Source organism: Bufo gargarizans, chromosome 7 (genome assembly GCF_014858855.1).
Source record: "Bufo gargarizans isolate SCDJY-AF-19 chromosome 7, ASM1485885v1, whole genome shotgun sequence".
Lineage (NCBI taxonomy): Eukaryota > Metazoa > Chordata > Amphibia > Anura > Bufonidae > Bufo > Bufo gargarizans.
This window is the reverse complement of record NC_058086.1, coordinates 34,318,574-34,338,658: the sequence shown is the minus strand read 5'-3', so window position 1 is coordinate 34,338,658 and position 20,085 is coordinate 34,318,574. Positions and strand designations below refer to the sequence as shown.

The 20,085-nt window shown below is 48.4% G+C and overlaps 1 protein-coding gene across 1 annotated transcript; it reads left to right on the top strand.

Annotated features, from left to right (window-relative positions):
* The first annotated feature begins 2,870 nt into the window (after positions 1–2,870).
* Positions 2,871–19,337, top strand: RPF1 (ribosome production factor 1 homolog). Its single transcript, XM_044300831.1, has 9 exons — positions 2,871–3,145; positions 4,157–4,213; positions 4,318–4,398; positions 5,658–5,753; positions 7,039–7,192; positions 13,090–13,172; positions 15,210–15,391; positions 15,515–15,641; positions 17,518–19,337. Exons 1-9 carry the CDS (start codon positions 2,915–2,917, stop codon positions 17,557–17,559), a joined length of 1,053 nt encoding a protein of 350 aa, XP_044156766.1. The 5' UTR covers positions 2,871–2,914; the 3' UTR covers positions 17,560–19,337.
* Positions 19,338–20,085: the final 748 nt, after the last annotated feature.

Below are 20,085 nucleotides of genomic sequence, written 5' to 3'. Positions count from 1 at the left end.
AAATGATCGGCTCCTGATGGACCGCACTGACTATAAAATGATCGGCTCCTGATGGACCGCACTGACTATAAAATGATCGGCTCCTGATGGACCGCACTGACTATAAAATGATCGGCTCCTGATGGACCGCACTGACTATAAAATGAATGTCTCCTGATGGACCGCACTGACTATAAAAGAAATGCCTCATGATGGACCGCACTTACTATAAAATTATCTCCTCCTGATGCACAGCACTGACCATAAAAAAATGCTTCTGATGGACCACATTGACTATAAAATGATTGCCTCCTGATTGAAAGCACTGACAGCATTTTACCTCATAAGAAAATGCTGCATATTTCGCTATTCTGTCCCGTATTTTTTATGGAATCTGCAATGGAAGGTTTTAAAAGATCCTCCGGTACCGGTGTCGGTGAAACGTAACATGGACTTCTGTGCATGTAACCATCCCCCTATAAGTCACAGCATAACTGCTCTATTATGGTCACATATGGGGGTCTTTTTTTCCAGATGAGTAGTGAGAAGACGATTAGTCGCCATATAATTCTCCCTGCTCCTAATTAGCCCATTTTCTTGCCATATCACAGATGTTTACCAGCGTCTGGATTATAACTTCAGATTAGTCGCGCCAAACACACAGACCTCAGTACAGTCTCCATGTTACACTATCCTCCTTGTCTATACTGGATCTTTAGTGTAAAACCTGCGGAGCGCTCCTCTAACAATACCCGCTACATGCCGAGGTAATAGCGACTATTGCTAGAGAGGAAGATATCATTGATGGAGAAGGTTCCCGTCAGAACAGCTATTTCTCTGTCACAATAAATCATCGTCTTCTGTTAGTTTTACAGAAAAATCTAGTATGACAAACCAGGGCAAACTGGGCTCCTGTATAGGGCCACATGGTTCAGATTCAGAGGCAGCACTAGAATAGGTAGAGAGGAAGGATTTTTCCTGGTTCTGTGGTTATTTGCTTCACCATAAGAGCTCATTCATTACACCTGTTCACACGTGAGGCTAATCCGGCATTTTATATGAACCGCCTTCATGATAGCCATTTTGCAGGGTTCTTTTTACTATTGTTCCCCCCCCCCCCCCCCCCCATTCACATAGACATATGAGGGCTTATTTTTGCAGGACAAGTTCTACTTTGTAATGGCACGATTTAATATTGCATACGATTTAGTGGAAAGCTGGGGGGGGGGGGGGGGGACTGAAAAAAAAAGAATCCCTCAATTCTGCCATAGTTCTATGGGTTTCATCCTTACGGCATTCTCTATGTGGTAAAACTGATGTTCCTTTTATTCTTCTATTCAGTTTTCAGTTTTTCTATTCAGGAGAGCCACTGAGGAAGGGGAGAGACGTCCCTGAAACGCGTCTGGCGAGTTCACCCCCAAAGGAAGACCCGGAATCATCAAACCAGTTCTTTAAACTATCGGATGTTGGAGCGCTCCACTAGACACTTAAAACGAAAGTAGCCGGAGGAAAGAACAGACTGAACCCCCTGTAAGGCTAATCCCGCGAGACCAACGTCACGTGATACAAACAGCCACGAGTAAGGACGCACAACGGTCTCGAGCGAGGACGCCGAACAGTGTGAGGAGAAGCCGGCGCATGGTGGTGAGTAGTGGTATCTTACCAGCGGTAAGAGGAAGAGATCTCCCAGCTACCGGACCCGATTGAATAGGGTAAGACATACCGGTTATACCCTACTCCCCACCTGTAGCCATATAGTGACCATACGATAGACTCACAAAAACGGGACTTGATTTACTTCCTGACGTATCACCACCATCCGGCCAGAGTGCCGTCTTTCATTACAGCTTATATCCCAGCAAAGGATTACCGTAAGGAGGACTTCTATCTCACACTCCAATGAGACTTTTGCTCAAGCTCGACCATAAGAGCAAACTAACAGACTTATTTAGAGCTGTCCCCAGATTGCAGCCCACAGTGCTTTTTGATATTGCGGCATCTTTTTTATCCTTGTGTATCTTTTTATATTATTGTGTATTGTATAGGTTTTATATATTAAATTGTCACTTCTTTTGATCCCACATATTTTGAGTGCCAGCCTCCACTTCTTTTCATTACTTAACCCTTTGACTGATTGGGTGATCAGTCTCCAGGCTAGAGCACCAGCTCTGTCTGAGGAGGGGTGGTGAGCTATCCACTAGTGTGCTATTCTATTCAGTTTTAATTTAATACTTTTTTAACAATAAAAGATTTGAAAAACCCAAATTTTTTCTTTACTTCGCCATATTCTGACACCTATAACTTGTTTTTATAGACACAGGAGGGCTGTGTGAGGGGTTATTTTTGCGGGGCGATCTGTAGTTTTTATTGATACAATTTTAGAGAGTGTATGACTTTTTGATCATTTTTTTCGGGAGGTGGAGGGAACAAAAAATGGTGAATCTGCAATTTAAATTCTTTTTTTCAGTTACGATGTTCACCGTATGGGATATTTTAATAATTTTATAGTTAGGACGTTTTGGGTCACAGCTGTGCAAATGATCTTTATTAACACCCCCCTTAAACCAGACCCCCAAAACCACAAAACCTTTTTAGCCCTGTAAACTTGGCCTGTAAGTTATGAAAGGGGCAAACCTAGTTATGGGGGCCTTCTGGCTATCTCTCTCTCTCTCTGGGGCTATTGTTGCTGGCCCCCTGGTTTAGTCATGGTGCGGGGGTGGCCTGTTTTTGTTTTTTTCTGTCCCATACTATCTGTACAATATCTAAATTCACTCTAAATCAGATGTCAGCGCTTATATATTAGTATTTTATTCATGCGCCAGTTAGGCGCCGCACTACAACTTTTTTTTAATTAGGCCTCGTCTCCATGACAACGCAATGACCCGGAAGCGGAAGTGCACCGCCCGTCCCGGAAGTGCCTACTCTCTGCTTCCACATGGCTGTAGGAATGAACTCAGAGTCTGGAGATAGTAAAAAACGTAAGAAGAGTAAAGGAAAAAAAACGGAGGAGAAGGATGCGGCGGGCGGGATCAGTCAGCAGCCCGGGCCCAGCGGCGGGGAGCAGCAGCCGGCCAGTCAGTTCCCTCCTACGTTCTCCGTGTCCGAGATCAAGAACAAGCAGCGCAGACAGTTCATGTTCATGAAGCTGAAGATGGAGAGGAGGAAGGTGAGGGAGGGACTTATCTATAGCGACCAATCAGAGCACAGCTTGTATTCCCTCTTCTGCCCTGGGGAAATGAAAGCAGGCCTCTGATTGGTTGTTCCAAGCAGCTGTTGTCCCTGTTGGTTTGTACAGCTGCGGGCTGATGTGTTTTCTATCAGGTTACACAAGGCGTTGTGGGGAGACGCTGCTCTGTTTTCTAGGGGAATATCAGCGTTATTTATCAGTCCTGCTGCTGGTACCAGCTAGGGTGTGACCATGTCACTGTGATGTAGTCCTAGAAATGACCTGGTGCGATGTCATAGTGACTACGGTGCTTGTTGGGACAGTGGGGCCTGTGATTCGTTCTCGTTTCCAATTTCTGTACAAAATATATCAATTGTAAATTGGAGATGACACAATCCCCCTCCCTCCCCCCAAATATTAATTGCTTGAACTAAGCAGCATTTTTGTTCCTTGTTCTATAGGTGCCTGTATAGACGCTAGACCTGTGATGTTCCATTTCCGTTATGCAGGGGAGTCCTCCCCTGCATAACGGAAACGGGACTGATCCGTTTTGCAGCCCATAGACTTCAATTATGACAGAATGAACATTCCGTTATGCATTCCGTCATAGAATTGCGTTATGGTCCGTGGTAACGGAATCCGTAACGAAATTCTGCTTTTACCACCAAACTAAATATAATATTCGCTCATCTCTAACTGCCAGTGTCAGACTATGCAGGGACCCCCGCCCCCAACTGGTAACACCCATCTGGACCTTCATTACAAACTGCTAGCAATTCATTCAGAACTTCTAGCTGGAGTAATAGAGGAAGGACACAACATAAAGTCATAAGAATAGATGCTCCAGAATTGTTACATAGGGAAATGCAAGTCATTATTAAGAAAGACATGTCAGGGGAGAGGACGGGTCTTTTTTAAAGTTGCCCTGATTTTCCTCTTCATGTCCATTACAGTCAGTGGGAATCCAGTGTGTGGGATTGTGTACTGATGCATTGGTCATTTTTCTTGCAGGAGAAGCTTGCTCTAAGAAAGAAGCGGAAGAAGGAGAGAGAGGCCCTCGGGGACAAGGTATGTTGCACCATCCGGGCCTGTCCCCAAAGGCTTCACTGGGCTATGTCCTAGTCAGGAGGAGCTGATTTCTATACATTTTCTGATGTGTTTTTTTTGTATAGGCTCCACCAAAAGCTGTTCCCAAAACCATTGAAAATCAACGAGTCCCTGATGAAACCACAGTTGATCCCGAGGACGAGGAGGTAACAGCTTTTACATGAGCTCAATCTGAGCACGTTATACATTGCCCCCTAGTGGCCATTTTCCTTTAGCTTATATTTTGCAATAACAAGTAAAATATTAGGCTATAATAAAAATATGATGCGAAATAATCAAAATATTTAGGGTGTTTTTTCTAAAAGGAGTATCTGTTGATTTACACCCTATACATGTGCTCTGATCTGCTTCCTGACTAAAGGCCCCAATACACATTAGGCCACTTTCACACTGGCGTTTTGGTTTCCGTTTGTGAGATCCGTTCAGGGCTCTCGCCAGCGGTCCAAAACGGATCAGTTTTGCCCTAATGCATTCTGAATGGAAAAGGATCCGCTCAGAATGCATCAGTTTGCATTTAGATAATACAACCGGATCCATTCTGAACGGATGCAGACGGTTGTATTATCTGAACAGATCCGTCTGTGCAGGTCCATGACGGATCCGCACCAAACGTGAGTGTGAAAGTAGCCTTAAACTGATGTTGGTGGGACCGTCTGACAATCTAGTGCAGGCATGTCCAATCTGCGGCCCTCCAGCTGTTGCAAAACTACAACTCCCAGCGTGCCTGGGTAGCTTACAGTTATTGGGGCATGCTGGGAGTTGTAGTTTTGCAACAGCTGGAGGGCCGCAGTTTAGACATGCCTGATCTAGTGTGTATGGGCAGCCCCCCGCTCTTCTCCATCACATGATGTCGGGGGCGAGAGAAGGATTGGCCGAGGTGAATTTCAACACCTGATCCTTTCGTTCTCCCTGTGAGATCAGACACCACTAGAGGTTCCTGGCGGTGGGTTTCGCCTCTTTGAAAACATACGCGCTCAGCCATGCATGTGTATGAATGGGGAAGGGGGGTCCCGACAATGTATTTCAACACAGCTTTGAGCACTGACTTGGGGGGATAGTAGGACAATAAAAAATAGGAATCTGGACTCCATAATTGCAGTACTACTCACGTGTTACTGCAGATAATGGTCCAAAATTGGGATGACAGATTCCCTTTAAAAACAGTGGGGAGTTACCGGTGCTATACTGAGGGCAGAGAACCTTTTTACCATCGGTTTCAATAAAGTGCCTTTTTTTTTTTCTTTCAGTCAGCATTTGGATTGATAATGGACACATGAAATGCCATAAAACTATAGATGTGTATATGGAGATGAACCCAGCAGTGCTCTTGTACTACATCAGTTGGTGACGGGTGTTCTGTGCTATGACGGTTAATGCTCTCCTTTGTCTCTTTCACCCACTCTAGGTGGCTTATGATGAAGCTACAGATGAGTTTGCACCTTATTTTAACAGGCAGACAGCACCCAAGATCCTTATCACAACATCCGACCGGCCCCGCGGTGTAAGCAGCCTCTGATTTCTCACCCTTTTTTCTGTAGCTCGTTATCACCCTATGCGACAATAATGGTATTAAATATTATACTTTCGCCACATGTGAATCAGACCGTGGCTTTTTACTTTGTTTAAAGGGGTATTCCAACTCATCAACTTCCATAGGATATGCCATAAATGTTCGGTAGATGCGGGTCTCACCTTTGGGACTTTCATCTATGAGCTAAATGTGGGTGCCCCCCAACCCTCCTTGTGAGATGCATCACTGCTCCCCCCACTATTCACTGCTATGGGAGTGTCCAAAACAATCAAGCAGGCCTGGTTGGCTGTTTCTGTAACTCCCTTAGCAGTGAATGGAAAAGAGTGCACATGTGCAGGAGTTGTCCAGGTTCAGAGCAGAACCCGGACGTATCTCCGTTTTCACCCAGACGGCCTCTCTGACCTGAGCATCGGAGCATTTCCTGCTCCGACGCTCTCCCTCGTCCTGCGCTCTTTTGTTTATATTTTTACACTGCTAGGCACTTGGCAGTGTTACATGTGACATCACAGGATGGGCAGGCTTTAGTGCTGCCCTAGCCATTTTACAGGCTAGGGCAGGACTAAAGGCCGCCCATTAGTGCCAGTGATGTCATTGGGAACACTGCTAAGCAGAAGCCTCCGCCTAATTTACCCATGGATATCCAGGAATGTCAGAGGGGCTGCCTGGGTGAAAACAGGGATATGTCCGGGTTCAGCTCTGAACTCTGACAACCCCTTTAAAGGGGATAGGTCAATATCAGATCAATGGTGGTCAGACTCCTGACACCCTCACCGATTAGCTTCTTGAAGGGGGAGCAGTGCTTCCACTTCATAATTACCTGTGCGCCGTCTCCTTTGCAGTGGTCGCACAGTGTAATTACAGCTTCTTGTCCCATTCACTTGAATGGGTTGAGCAGTTGTGATTACACCACACCACACCACATGTACCACGAGACAACGTGCAGGTGATTTTGAAGAGGAAGCAGCTCTCAAAGAGCTGATCACTGGGGGTACCGGCGGTTAGACCATCGTCGATATGATATTAGTGACCTGTTCGGAGGATACGGTAGGTTTAGTATCTTTGACTGCACGATCCCTTTAATTCTACACCTGGATGCAGCGACCATCTCACCAGAGGCGTCGGGGATCCGCCGTTCATCTTGTAGGTTTGGAACTTTCATCTATCAGACATTCATGGCGACATCCAATAGCTTGTAGAGTGTGTGATAACACATTTTGGGTTCTCACTCCTCCTTTTCTACATCTTTCTCTTCCAGCGTTCAGTACGGTTTACAGAGCAGCTGAATTCCATTATACCCAACTCGCATGTGTATTACCGGAGGGGCCTCGCGCTGAAGAAGATTATCCCACAATGTATAGCAAGGGATTTCACAGACCTCATTGTCATCAATGAAGACCGTAAAGTTCCAAGTATCCTTTCGAGCAGCAATTTTCTTCCTGTTTTTACATGTGCTGTGTCCTTGTAAACTAAAATTTCTCGCCCAGTTTCCTTGGGGGACACAGAAGACCTTGGGTATAGCTCATCTCCATAGGAGGCGTGACACTAAGTGAAAACTGTTAGCCCCTCCTCCACAGCTATACCCTCAGCCTGGAGAGAGAGGCTGCCAGTTTTTTGCTTAGTGTCCAAGGAGGCAAGACACTCCCTGCTCTGCAGGGCTCTTTTCTCCTTTGTTGTTTTAAAATTTTTGATTTTTACTTTTTTCTTTTCTTTTGTTCCAGAATACGGGACAACAGAGACGCACTAGACCTCTCTGTTTCTCCCGGGGTCGAGCTGCGCCAGTGCCGGTCATCCGCACTGCTGCCTCCCCCACAGAAGGCAAGGTGGACCAGGGCAGCCCAGCTCCCCTGCATCCCGCCAGCGTAAGGGTCGCCCGCACGCCAAGTCCCTCTTCCAGCGTCCTGCCACTACGGTGCCAGTAGCTGAAGGGGCGACCCTGCTGGAACGGACCGAGGGTGAAGACGGCTGTGGTGAGAGAGTGGCTTCTCCAGCCCTACGACCCCCACCCCCCCCACCCCGGTCTCCTGCTTGACTGGCCCCATACTGGTCTGGCCATCCTAGTTTGTTTTATTAGTTCCCTCTCCTCCCCTCCACTATAGGTGCATCCACTGAGGGGTTATGCTGGCGTCCCTATCATGCCGCCCAGGGAGCTGCCTCTATCCTTGCAGGGTTCCCCATCCCCCCCTATCGCCTTACCGGTGCGCAGGCATCCCTCCTTGAGACAGCTCAGGGCCAGGGCCCTCTCCTGACTGCTGCGGCGTAGGGCCCTTGTTTCCGGTCCGCGGGGTGGGCTCCCGCGGCCGGCATGACTGCGGTGTTCAGCAGACCCCGGCCGACCGCAGGTGCTCTCAGAGAGGCTGTCTTCCGGTCGGTCGGGCGCCGCAGAAAGATTCTATCCCGGGCTCCTTCCCGGGCCCCCTGACTCTCCGGCCCGCGGGGTGGGCTCCCGCGGCCGGTATTATGCATGCGCCGCTTCGCTCCCTCCAGATCCCGGCCGGTACCTCCGGGCACCGCAAAATTTAGGCCCCGGCTTCGCGGCCTACTAGGCCGCAATATTCCGGCCTCGATTGGAGGGGGCGGGCATTCGCAGGCGCGAATTCTTCCCGCCGGAGGTCCCCCCCCCCCAAGGGGATCGCTGCACCGCCCTCAGGTCCGATCCGTATTAACCTCTTGGACGCTGACGGCTCCCATCTGGAGGAGACCCTAGGATGGCTAGCCTCTCAGTGAGGCTGTGCTCTTATATGGTGGCCCCTTCCTGCCTCAAAGAGGCTGTGTTTTACAATAATAAATAGACAAAAAAAAAAATATAATAATAATAATACTAATAATGAAGTGTGAATATATATAGATATATATCATATATAAGAAATATCTGTATTTTATGTTGGCTGCGCAGGATACTGCAGCCTGACCTTAGAGCGCTGGCCGTATGCCTGCCCCTATTCCATAGGTGGCATGTTGCGCTCCGTGGCACTGGCCAGGTATACGTGTTTCCCTTTCTAGGCGGACCCTTGCCCTCTCCTGGGGTACGGCGCTGGCCAGGTGCAGGCCGCCTTTTCTATAGGCAGAATTAGTCGCCCTCTCCAGTCGCGGTGCTGGCCATGTGCATGACCCCCCATTATAGGCGGCATACTGCACTCTCTCTGGCTGCGGGCTGGCCTTGTGCATGACCCCCTTCTGTAGGCGGAATACTGCCCTTTTACCGCATACGATGCTGACCATGTGCACGACCCCCTTCCATAGGCGGAACGCTGCACTCTCGTTGGGTTCGCTACGGCCTTATGCATGATCTCCTTCCATAGGTGGAATGTTGCACTCTCTCTGGCTTCGCTGCTGGTCATATGCATGACCTCCGTCCAAAGGAGGACTGCTGCGCTCTCTCTCTCTGGATTCGCTGCCGGCCATATGCATGACCTCCGTCCATAGGCAGAACGCTGCACTCTTGCTGGATTCGCTGCCGGCCATATGCATGAGCCGGCCATGTGCATGACCTCCTTCCATAGGCGGAATGCTGCACTTTCTGGATTCGCTGCCGGCCATACGCATGACCTCCGTCCATAGGCGGAATGCTGCACTCTCTCTGGATTTGCTGCCGGCCATGTGCATGAACTCCTTCCATAGGTGGATTGCTGCACTATCACTGGATTCGCTGCCGGCCATGTGCACGACCCCTTCCTTGGGTGGTGTGCTGCACTCACTGGAATCGCTGCCAGCAATGAGCATGTATCCTTTCCTCAGGCGGCATACGCACAACGCCACTGACTGGTTGTTTTCTCGCCAGTGCGTTGCTGGCCATGTGCATGTCCCGCATCCTTGGCGGGGTGCTTGCATTTTTTTGCTGGATGCGATGACGGCCGTGTGCATTACCCCGCCCCTTTCTGGGTGGAATACTGCTCTTTCGCCGGATGTGTTGCGGGCCATACACGGCCCTCCTCATCCATGGGCGAAAATTTGCACCCTCACGTGACCCATGGCTGTCCTTGATATGCTGTGCGGGATTCTTGCATGTTCTCCTTCATTGTGGAGTAGTTGCACTCTCACAGTATTCGGTGTTAGGTGGGTTATTGCGCACTCGCTTAATGGTAGGATAACCCCGTGCATGTCCCCCTTTCACTGGGCGGACCTCCTGCGTTCCCGCTGGGTACTGTGCGGCCATGTGATTGGTCACCTTCTGGGCAAACTATGGTATGTTCTACTTCTCTGAAGTTGTTACTGGCCTTGGGCATCCCCCCTTTGGGACGGGCCTTTGCATTCTTACCAGCTGCAGTGTTGCTGCAGTGTTGCCAGATACGTTTCCCCCTTTTCTGGGGGGCCTGCCTGCGTTTCCATCGCATGCCATACTGATGTCTTGTGCATAACTCCCTTTCAGGTTGCACTTTGCACTTCCGTTGATACTGTTGGACTCTGTGGCTGATCCCCTTCACTGGGTGACTATTTTTTTGCAGTGAGCGGAATTTCTGGTGCGCTCTGTCCGTTGTTTGGGCCGTGTATGCCTTCTCCTCCCATAGGTGGGTTGGCCTTCTCACTGCTTGCGGGGCTGCTCGTACGTATGCCTCACTTCCCCCTGCGACATACCCTTTTTTCTCTTGGGATGTGGTGCTTGTCACGGCCTTGCACTCTTCTCTAAAGAGATCATTCTGTCCACCTGTATAACCCTTGGGTGCTGTCATACAAGCATTAAAAGAATGCCATTGTATTCAAAGGTGTATTCTTTAGATATGAGTAGATGGGCTCTACTGCTCTCTACTTCGCCGAGCTGGGTGGTGCTCTTTCTCTGGTTTGGCCTGTATTTTGTGGTCCCGTTGTGTCGGCATCCACCATGTCCGTTGGCCTTTCCACCTGGGGAGTGTTCGTGGTTCTTTGATACGTACCCTTTCGTTCTCCCGTGCACTCGCTTCCCGGCGCAAGTGGTCACTGGGTCGAGAGTGCCGTTTGCAGTGCCACTCGATTTCTGCGTTGGCTCTGGCGGGACTGCTGTGCCCTCGCCTGCTACTGTTTCCTCCTCTTCGGGTGTCGTGCAGTGTGAGTCTTTTCTTTTGGCGCCCCCTCTGCGCTTCAGGCTGGTCCGCTACCGGGTTCGGGCCGCTTTTCTCGGGATGGTCACCCAGCTTCTCTTGGGTGCTCGCTTACCCAGGTCCGTAGGACCTCCACCTTGGGTTCTTCAGGGTACTCGCCTTCTGCGTGGCAGTGAACCGGGCGTCTCAGTGAGCGGGGTTCTGCCTTTGAGCTGTCCTATGGCTTCCCTGTTGCCCACTCCTCCTTTCGGTTGGAGGGTGTTATGCCGGCCTCTGTCTCGACTGCCTTTTCTCGCCGGCTCTGCTTGGCTCCCGCTCGGTTCGGCTCGGCTCCCTCCGATGTGGCTTTTGCCCCGGCCGCGCTTCAGTGGCGGTTCCTTCACTGCCCTCCCCTCTGGGGAGAGCTTGGTTGTTCATGTGGATGGTTCTGATGTTCCTCTTGGCCTCGTACTGTCTCCCTTGTTCACTCTGGCTGTAACTTGGGAGGACCCCCATTCGGTCGAGATTGTCATTAGATCTCCCACACCGGGACTGTAGGACGTCTTCCTGTGGTGGCTACATCGACATGGACTTTAGCCTGTCTTGTCCTGGCGGTTGCTGGGCGGACCCTTCGGTTCCTTTCCGTCTGTCCTTCTGCTCCCCCACTCCGGGTGGTTACAGGACAACGTTGCTCGGGGGCCGACGGGACCAGTCTTGCCGACCGTTCTGCCCGTGTTACTGGTCTGCGCCTGTTCGCATTGGGTTTTCACCCGCTTGCCCAGGCGACTCTTGCGGGCTCGCTAGTGTTCGCTCCTGGCCCGTGTTTTGTCTAGGATCTGTTGTAGGCCTTAGGGGTTTTACCGGGGGTTCTGTGGGAAGCTGGGCGTTCCCCCACTCTGCCTTTCTCTCTCCATGGTTCTGTCTTTCTCCAGTCCGACCTAGATCTGGGACTGGGACTCTGTTGCTTGAAGTGTCAAGTGTCAGCGCTGTCCTTCCCCTTTCGGCGTTCCCCGGCCCTCTGGGCCTGTCAGGACCCTCTTCCGTGGAGCGGCTTTGGGGTTCCCTTGTACTGCCCCTGGGTACCGCCCTGGGCATTGCATACTGGGCTCTTGGCACTCCAATCTTTCCCTTGGAGCCGTTACAGAAGTTCTCTCTACTCCTTCTGTCCTGTACGGTTATGTTTCCGTAGCCGTCGTGTCTCTGGCGGGTGCCTGGGTGGCGGCCCTTCTTGTTCCGAGCCTTCTCTTTCCTCAGGACAGGGCTGTTCTCCATCCCGTCTCTTCCTTCCTTCTGAAGGTGGTGTTTGTCTTTCATTTTGACGAGGCTTTCGTCCTCCCCTTCCCACCCCCGGGAACGGACACTTCACCGATTTGGGAGTTGTTTGGGCCTTGCGGTTTTTACTTGGAGATCTCCGACTCTTGTCGACGTTCGGTCTCTTGGTTTTCCAGGAGGTCCGCGCAACGGGTTGGTGGCCTCCGGGGTGGCTTTCCTCCGCTTTCTCACAGTGGTTATTGCTGTGGTTACCGCACCAAGGGCAGGGTTCTGCTTTTTGTGTCACCGTTCATTTCACCAGAGCGGTCGGTGTCTCCTGCGCCGGAGGCATTTGGCTTCGGCCATGCGTCTGTGCGAGACGGTCACTGGTCTGCCTTACAGCGTTCTACAGGGTGCATACTCTGGCTTCGGCAGATGCTGCCTTGGGCCGCCTGGTCTGCGGGCGGCGGTTTCTTGATGCCTTCGGGTGCTTCGCCTTGGTGCTGTGGTCCCTCCCCCTTTTGGACTGCTTTTGAACGTCCCAAGGTCTTCTGTGTCCCCCAAGGAAACTGGGCGAGAAAACGAGATTTTTGTATAACTTACCAGTAAAATCTCTTTCTCGCTCTTTCCTTGGGGGACACAGCACCCAGCCATTCTTTGTTTTTCTCTACACGGTTTCCGAGTTGTTTTACCCGTTGGGTTGTTGGCTTGTTGGTTCCACTTTTGGACTTTGCCTTTTTTTCACTACTTGGACACGCAACTGGCAGCCTCTCTCTCCAGGCTGAGGGTATAGCTGTGGAGGAGGGGCTTAACAGTTTTCACTTAGTGTCACGCCTCCTATGGAGATGAGCTATACCCAAGGTCTTCTGTGTCCCCCAAGGAAAGAGCGAGAAAGAGATTTTACTGGTAAGTTATACAAAAATCTCATTTTTTCCAAGGATGTGGAAACGTCTCGCCATTTCTTTCAGCCCTTGTCAGTAGTTGTATGTAATAAAGGGATAAGCATGTATATAATGTTTTCAAAATCCTTCTTTCCCAGTTGTCTCCTTAACTCCGTCCCTCAGATGGACTTGTCCTCAGCCACTTGCCTGATGGACCCACAGCTCACTTTAAGATGAGTAATGTGCGAATTCGCAAAGAAATCCGGGTACGTTTGACACATGTTGCTTAACTTCAGCTTTCATCCCTTCACCGTAGTCTTTACTTTAAATAGCTGAGGCCCAATGCTTGATTGGCCGACCGCTATCTTTCCTGGCTCCCCCATGCATGTTTGGATCAGCCGTGTTTGTTTTCATTGGGTGGAGAGGAGAAAGCTGTTTCCAGACACGTTTCGTGGCGGCCTAGCTCCAGAGAGCACAAAAGAACTGAGCACTGAAATTCAAAGCTCTCCTAGGAAATCGTCTGTCAGGAGCTCCCCATACACATTAGACTGTCAGGCTTGTTCGTCTGACAATAGTATAATGTGTATGGGTCTGGGGCACAGAAATGTTAGTGGAAATGAAGGCAGTATGAGGCAAATTTCCAGACAGATGTGCCAGACTGACCACAGTGGCTGATGCTGGATGATACATTTGGTGCTCCTTTAGGCTGTAGTCTATGTTTACACCACCTATTAGTTGTCTTCCTTTGCTTCAGAATTTTGCACCAAAGTTCTGGCGCAGTGTTACAGCTTAAGGGTGCGTTATGTACTAAGGTGCGTATGTATTTTGCGCATCCACAAAAATTACAGATGACATCTGTGTGACATCCATTCTGCAGACCCATCGTAAGAATGCTTATTCTTCTCTGTAAAACGAACAAGAATAGGACATGTTCAATTTTTTTATTTTATTTATTATTATTTTTTTTTGGTGCTGCGTAACGGACATACAGATGCAGACAGCACCACATGGCCACACTGAAATGAATGGGTCAGCATCCGATCCTCAAAAGACGCGGATCAGATGTGGAACAAAAATCCAGTCTTGTGAATGGGGCCTAAAGGATTTGTCCAGAGAGGAGAGATCATTAATATTAAAAGGGCGGGTGTCTGACTCCCGACAACCCCCTCTGATCAGCAGTTTGAAGAGAACGTGTTTTCTCGTCTTTACCTGGTTGCCAGCGGCATTTCAGCGGTGAGCGGGTGTAATTACAGCTCCTCCGTCCCATTCACTAGACTGGGAAGGAACAGTTGTTGTGGCACTCCACGACCTAAGGATGTCATCAATATCAATCAATATTCATTCATGGCCCCCTTTCTGCACCCACTTGCCAAGCAAAGTGTCCAAGACACTTAGTGAATATGGCAGACTACGTGTTTACAGAATTCTGGCTCAATTTCTATAAGGATCCATTCTAACGTCTGTTGAATGGGTCCGGATCCATTCCGGAAATATGTGGAACGGCTGTGGACCCATTCATTCTCTATAGGGCAGGAATGGATGCGGGCAGCACACAGTGTGCTATCCGCATTTAAGGAGTGCGGCCCCGAACTTCCGGTCTGCGGCTCTGAAAAAAAATAGAACATGTCCTATTCTTGTCCACAATTGCGGACAAGAATAGGCAGTTCTATGGGGGTGCGGGCCGGGTGTATTGCGGATCCGCAATACACTACAGACATGTGAATGGACCCTTAATCTGCCCCTGTGTTTGTAAACTACGATCAGAAACCAGAGCACTCACACCATTCCTCAAATCTGTGATCGTTATCCAGTAGATTACTGTGACCCTGTGATTCCACTTCAGTTGTATTGTAATTGACTGCAGTGGAGACCTCTGCCGGCAGATTTTGTAAACTCCAGTATATTCTGCTTCTACAAATGTTTCTCTGGTATTACATCTGTTGACCAGTAGAGGTCACCACTAGAAGTAGATGGTGAAGGGCTACTGAACAGATGTGTCAGAGATCCGCTGCTTGTGGTGGATAAGTTCTCAGTTGTATTCTTCAGGTCCCTACCAGCACAAGCCTTTTAATAGTTGTGTGCACTACTGCCGATTCAGGAATGTAGACACCGGAGCGCAGGTTCAGCATTGCAGTCCTTTCACGCGCCTGCACGGTGGCATCCGGCTACCAGTGTAAAGGGAAACTGCAGCACAGCTCCATTGAAGTGAATGGGGACGGTTGCAGTGTCCAGAAAGGCTTCTGTGCAAGGGAAGAACTTTGTATACACGTTTTCTGATCTGTCTGCATTTGTACTATTCACAGAGGAAAGGAAAAGAGCCAACAGAGCACCAACCTGAAGTCATCTTAAATAACTTCACCACTCGTCTCGGTCATTCCATTGGTCGCATGTTTGCCTCCCTATATCCACACAACCCCCAATTTACCGGAAGACAGGTGGCAACTTTCCACAACCAGCGGGATTACATCTTCTTCAGATACCACAGGTACGCGTTTCCAGTTTGCCCCCAGTCTCCTGTACAGAGCAGAGGCCGAAGCCACAAGGTGATGTAGGTGTACACTAATACCCATGAGCTGGTAAATCTATGATGCCATCTATTCATTTGCAGATACATTTTTAAGAGTGAAAAGAAAGTGGGAATTCAAGAGCTTGGACCACGATTTACGTTGAAGCTGAGGTCTCTTCAGAAGGGAACATTTGATTCAAAGTATGGAGAATATGAATGGGTTCATAAGGTAAGTCAGATGACTTAGGAGTGTGTTGTGCTGGTGGGATACAAGATTACGGCCTGTGATGCTTGCCTTTCTCATGGGGGAGGCATACATCTTTGTATGTAGGGCTTTTCCAGGAGTTGATTACTGATGGCCCATCCTTAGGATAAGTCATCAGTATCTCATGGATGGGGGTCCAACCCCTGGCACCCCCTGCTCATCAGCTGTTTAAATAGGCAATGGCGCTACCCCTTCCCAGATAAGTGACGTCAATTTTTGTTGCATGGCCTATTTGTAGCTCACCTCCGTTCCAGTGAATAGTCCTGTGCTTGGTATCACTGAAGCGGTGTAGAATGTGCCTTGTGATAGATGTCCAGCTGTTGTCACTGCCAGTGTGGCTTTATAGATGTAAGGGTAAATAAGCGCTAAATGAAGATATAGAGATAGATAGCTATAAATAAGGCAGCACAGAGGATTCAATCAGTGGAAGGGTGCACGGCCCAAAGGATAAGCAGTCCTTTCAATACAAAAATAGGCAGCACTCCAGGAAATAAATGAATAAACAATCACCTTTTATTCACCCGTGTTGGCAGCGCAATGTTTCGGCTCAGCACTAGAGCTTGAGAAAGGCTCTAGTGCTGAGCCGAACGTTGCGCTGCCCACATGGGTGAATAAAAGGTGATTGTTTATTCATTTATTTCCTGGAGTGCTGCCTATTTTTGATATAGATATATAAAAAATATTACACACACACCTTTTAGGCCTCATGCACACAACCGTTGTTGTGGTCCGCATCCGAGCCGCAGTTTTTGCGGCTCAGGTGCGGACCAATTCACTGTCCGCATCCGTTGCTCCGTTCCGTGGCCCCGCAAAAAAATATAGCATGTCCTACAATGGGCCGCCTGTTACGTTCCGCAAATTGCGGAAGGCACACGGGTGGCTTCTGTTTTTTGTGGAGCGCAAAAAACGTAACGGTCGTGTGTATGAGGCCTTAAAGAGGACCTTTCACCGATCCTGACATTGTGAGCTAAGAATACAGACATGGAGAGCGACGCCCGGGGATCTCACTGCACTTACTATTATCCCCGGGCGCCGCTCCGTTCTCCCGCTATGCCCTCCGGTATCTTCGGTCACTAAGTTATAGTAGGCGGAGATTTTGTTCACTAAGTTATGGTAGGCGGAGTCTGCCCTTGTTTTGCTGTAGCGCTGGCCAATCGCAGCGCAGAGCTCACAGCCTGGTAGGTTATTTTCTCCCAGGCTGTGAGCTCTGCGATGCGATTGGCCAGCGCTACAGCAGAACAAGGGCAGACTCCGCCTACCATAACTTTGTGACCGGAGATACCGGAGGGTATAGCGGGAGAACGGCGCGGCGCCCGGGGGTAATAGTAAGTGCAGTGAGATCCCAGGGCGCCGCTCTACATGTCTGTATACTTAGTTCACAGTGTCAGGATCGGTAAAAGGTCCTCTTTAAGGAGTTTTTTTTATATGGTGCCTATATATATAAATCGTCATTCTGATTTATCTGTGGTCTGCACTACAGCAGGTCTTCTATTAGGTGACATGTCCGAGAGATTATCCCTTGGAAGCAGTGCTCTGTAGTGTGTGTGGTTCACAATCTGAAAAACTATTAAATCTGGGATAATCTTGGGCTGGGTTCACACCACGTATGTGTAGACAGATACCATACAGTGGCATTGTAAAAAATACAAAATATGTATATATATAACTTTTTTATTTATTTAGCATATAAGTTAAACATAGGGCTAAAACATGATGTGAACCCAGCCTTATGGGTATTACTGCTCTGGGAAACTTTTTTTTCTCTAACCGCACTAATAAATGTAATAAAACATATTACCGTACTTTATTCTAATATATGTTTTGCTTTCTGTCCTTATAGCGACATGAAATGGACACAAGTAGAAGAAAATTCCACCTATAAGACGCTTCAACCATCTGTAATAGAATGAGACCAGCAGCTTCCACCTGTCTAGAACCTGATTAAATGGAACTGGAAAGAAAAAGACCCCAGAAGAGAGAATATCATTTTTTATTTTCATTAACTGAATGAATGGGATGATGGCATCATTCTGCTTTACAGGATCCCGTGGTATTAGAAACTCCATCCTTTCAGATCATCCCATGATAGCAATCAGCTATTCATGTGGAAAGTCTCCCTGAGTCTTGTATCTGGACCCGGGAGATTTCTCGTTCCCGGTGTATCACAGGGCAGTGTTCATGTGTTACATTTCCTGTTTAGCAGATTGTAAAATCGCAGTTAAAGGGAACCTGGCAGGAGCTTCATGCCGCTCTGACCACGTGCTCCCTCATTACACTGAGCAGTTGTGGTTTGGATTTTATCAGCTAAAAAGTTTAACACCTGTATTATAGATCCTGGCTTATCCTCAGAAGAGGTTATAAAGATCTGACTGGTCAGGTCTGACACCCTGCACCCCCACCGATCAGCTGTTCCCTTCAGCCTCCGGCTCTTGATTGGAGCAGGAAGCTCCGTGACTTGGTTACTGCGGCGTCACCGCTCCTTGAAGCGAATAAAAGTAGTGCTGCAATAACCCGACACGACCACCACACTTTTTTTAGTTGTACGATTTTTGCTCCGTTCAAGAGCTAGTACCGACTCTGGAGGCTGAAGGGAACAGCTGATGGGTGGGGATGCGAGGTGTCAGACCCCCACCAGTCGGATATTAATGACCTCTCCTGAGGAGCCTAGAAAACCACTTAAAGCTGCACCAAATAACAGGAAAGATGCATCAGATTTCTCATCCAGCGTAAGACATTTTAATAAATCTGTCCTGTAGATCTATGGAGAGAAGAGTGTGTGGTTCTTCTGCTCCTCTCTACTTGTCTTGACAAGGGGAGACCCTTCAGCCCAGCTTCTTTCTGTGCATGGCTCCATTTAAAACTGTGTGTAAACTTACTGCATCAAAGACCCTGCGGTCAGGCAAGTGATTTGTGGCAGGAGCTAACATGCACCCAGATGTCTGAATGAGACCTAAAACACAGATCTTGGCATGTGGGGGAGCCCATCTATTTCACATTGACCTTGTGGTTAAAGCGGTTGGTCAGGTTATATTACTAGCTGCACAATTATTACTACAGCTAGTAACAATTTGGACTGATGTCCTATAGTTTAATATGAATAATTCATGTTTACACGCCGGTCCCCTGACCTGTGTGCCGGTGCTGCGCTGGGAACACGGCCGCTCACGGAGGATTCCATCTGTAAATTGCCTCCATTCACTTATACTGGGGACAGACAGGAGGACTAGTGCATGCGCAGTCTGTCCCCAGTATAAGTGAATGGAGGCCACTGATGGATGTTCTCCTCTGTGAGCAGCCATTTTTCCCAGCGCAGGGTCGGCCAGCAGGTAACATCTCATTGCATGGCCTGAAGGTTAGGAGTCCAGCAGGTAACATCTCATTGCATGGCCCACAGGTCAGGGGTCCAGCATGTAACCATGAATTATTCATATTAAACCAACATCAGTGCCGATAGTTTAGTAATGACTGCTAGCAGCATGGGTGTGCTGTTCCCAGTACATGGACAGCTAGTAAAAGAACTGGCCGACCCCCTTTAAGGCAGCATAAACCAACTGACAGATCCCTTTGGGACTTTTATCCCTTTCTGTGTATAAGTAAGCGTGGATGGTATGGACCATGGCATCTGAAGCTCAGAATATGTAATAAAACAATTGTTTTGGATCCTGACTGCAGAATGTTGAAACGCCATCAAGTAATATGTGATATATAAAATGCATCGTGTAGATTTTTCCCCATTTATGGAGAATTATCTGTTTTCTCTTGCTTGGAAACTGCACCAAGTGACTGTGTAAGCACTGCAACAGGTTTTATTTTTTGGGGCCAGAAATGGGTTGGAAGGAAATGAATATAAAAGGAAGAACTTCTCCTTCCTGACAGATACACTTCTGGCCTTGGCTCAAAGCAAGCAATTTGTGTGTGAAACTACCCTTAAAGGGGTTGTCACTTCAGTAAATAGCTTTTAAGGCTACAGTCACACAAACCTTTTTTTGTTTCTGCGTCATTTTTATTTTATTTTTGCGGATTGGATGAGGACCCGTTCATTTCAATGGGTCCACAAAAAATGTGGACAGCACACCTTGTCTGTTCCATAGCCCCGCAAAAAATATAGAGCAGGTCCTATTCTTGTCTTAAAAAAAAAAAAAACAGATGCCAAAAGAATCTGTATTTTTTTGCAGACCGCTGAACACATACAGTTGTGTGAATGTAGCCTTATGTATAGAAAGTTAATACAAGGCACTTACTAATGTATTGTGATTATTAGGGATCGACCGATATTGATTTTTTAGGGCCGATACCGATAATTTGTGAACTTTCAGGCAGATAGCCGATAATTTATACCGATATTCTGGGAATTTTCATTTTTGACAAAAAAATAAAAATTCCCACAAATCTGCTGAAAATTTATGTT

Coding starts and splice junctions, on each gene's coding strand:
- RPF1 (XM_044300831.1), top strand. CDS start 2,915: ATGGCTGTAGGAATGAACTCAGAGTCTGGAGATAGTAAAAAACGTAAG. Junction 3,146..4,156: donor TGAAGATGGAGAGGAGGAAG/GTGAGGGAGGGA, acceptor TTTTTCTTGCAG/GAGAAGCTTGCTCTAAGAAA. Junction 7,193..13,089: donor TGAAGACCGTAAAGTTCCAA/GTATCCTTTCGA, acceptor TCCGTCCCTCAG/ATGGACTTGTCCTCAGCCAC.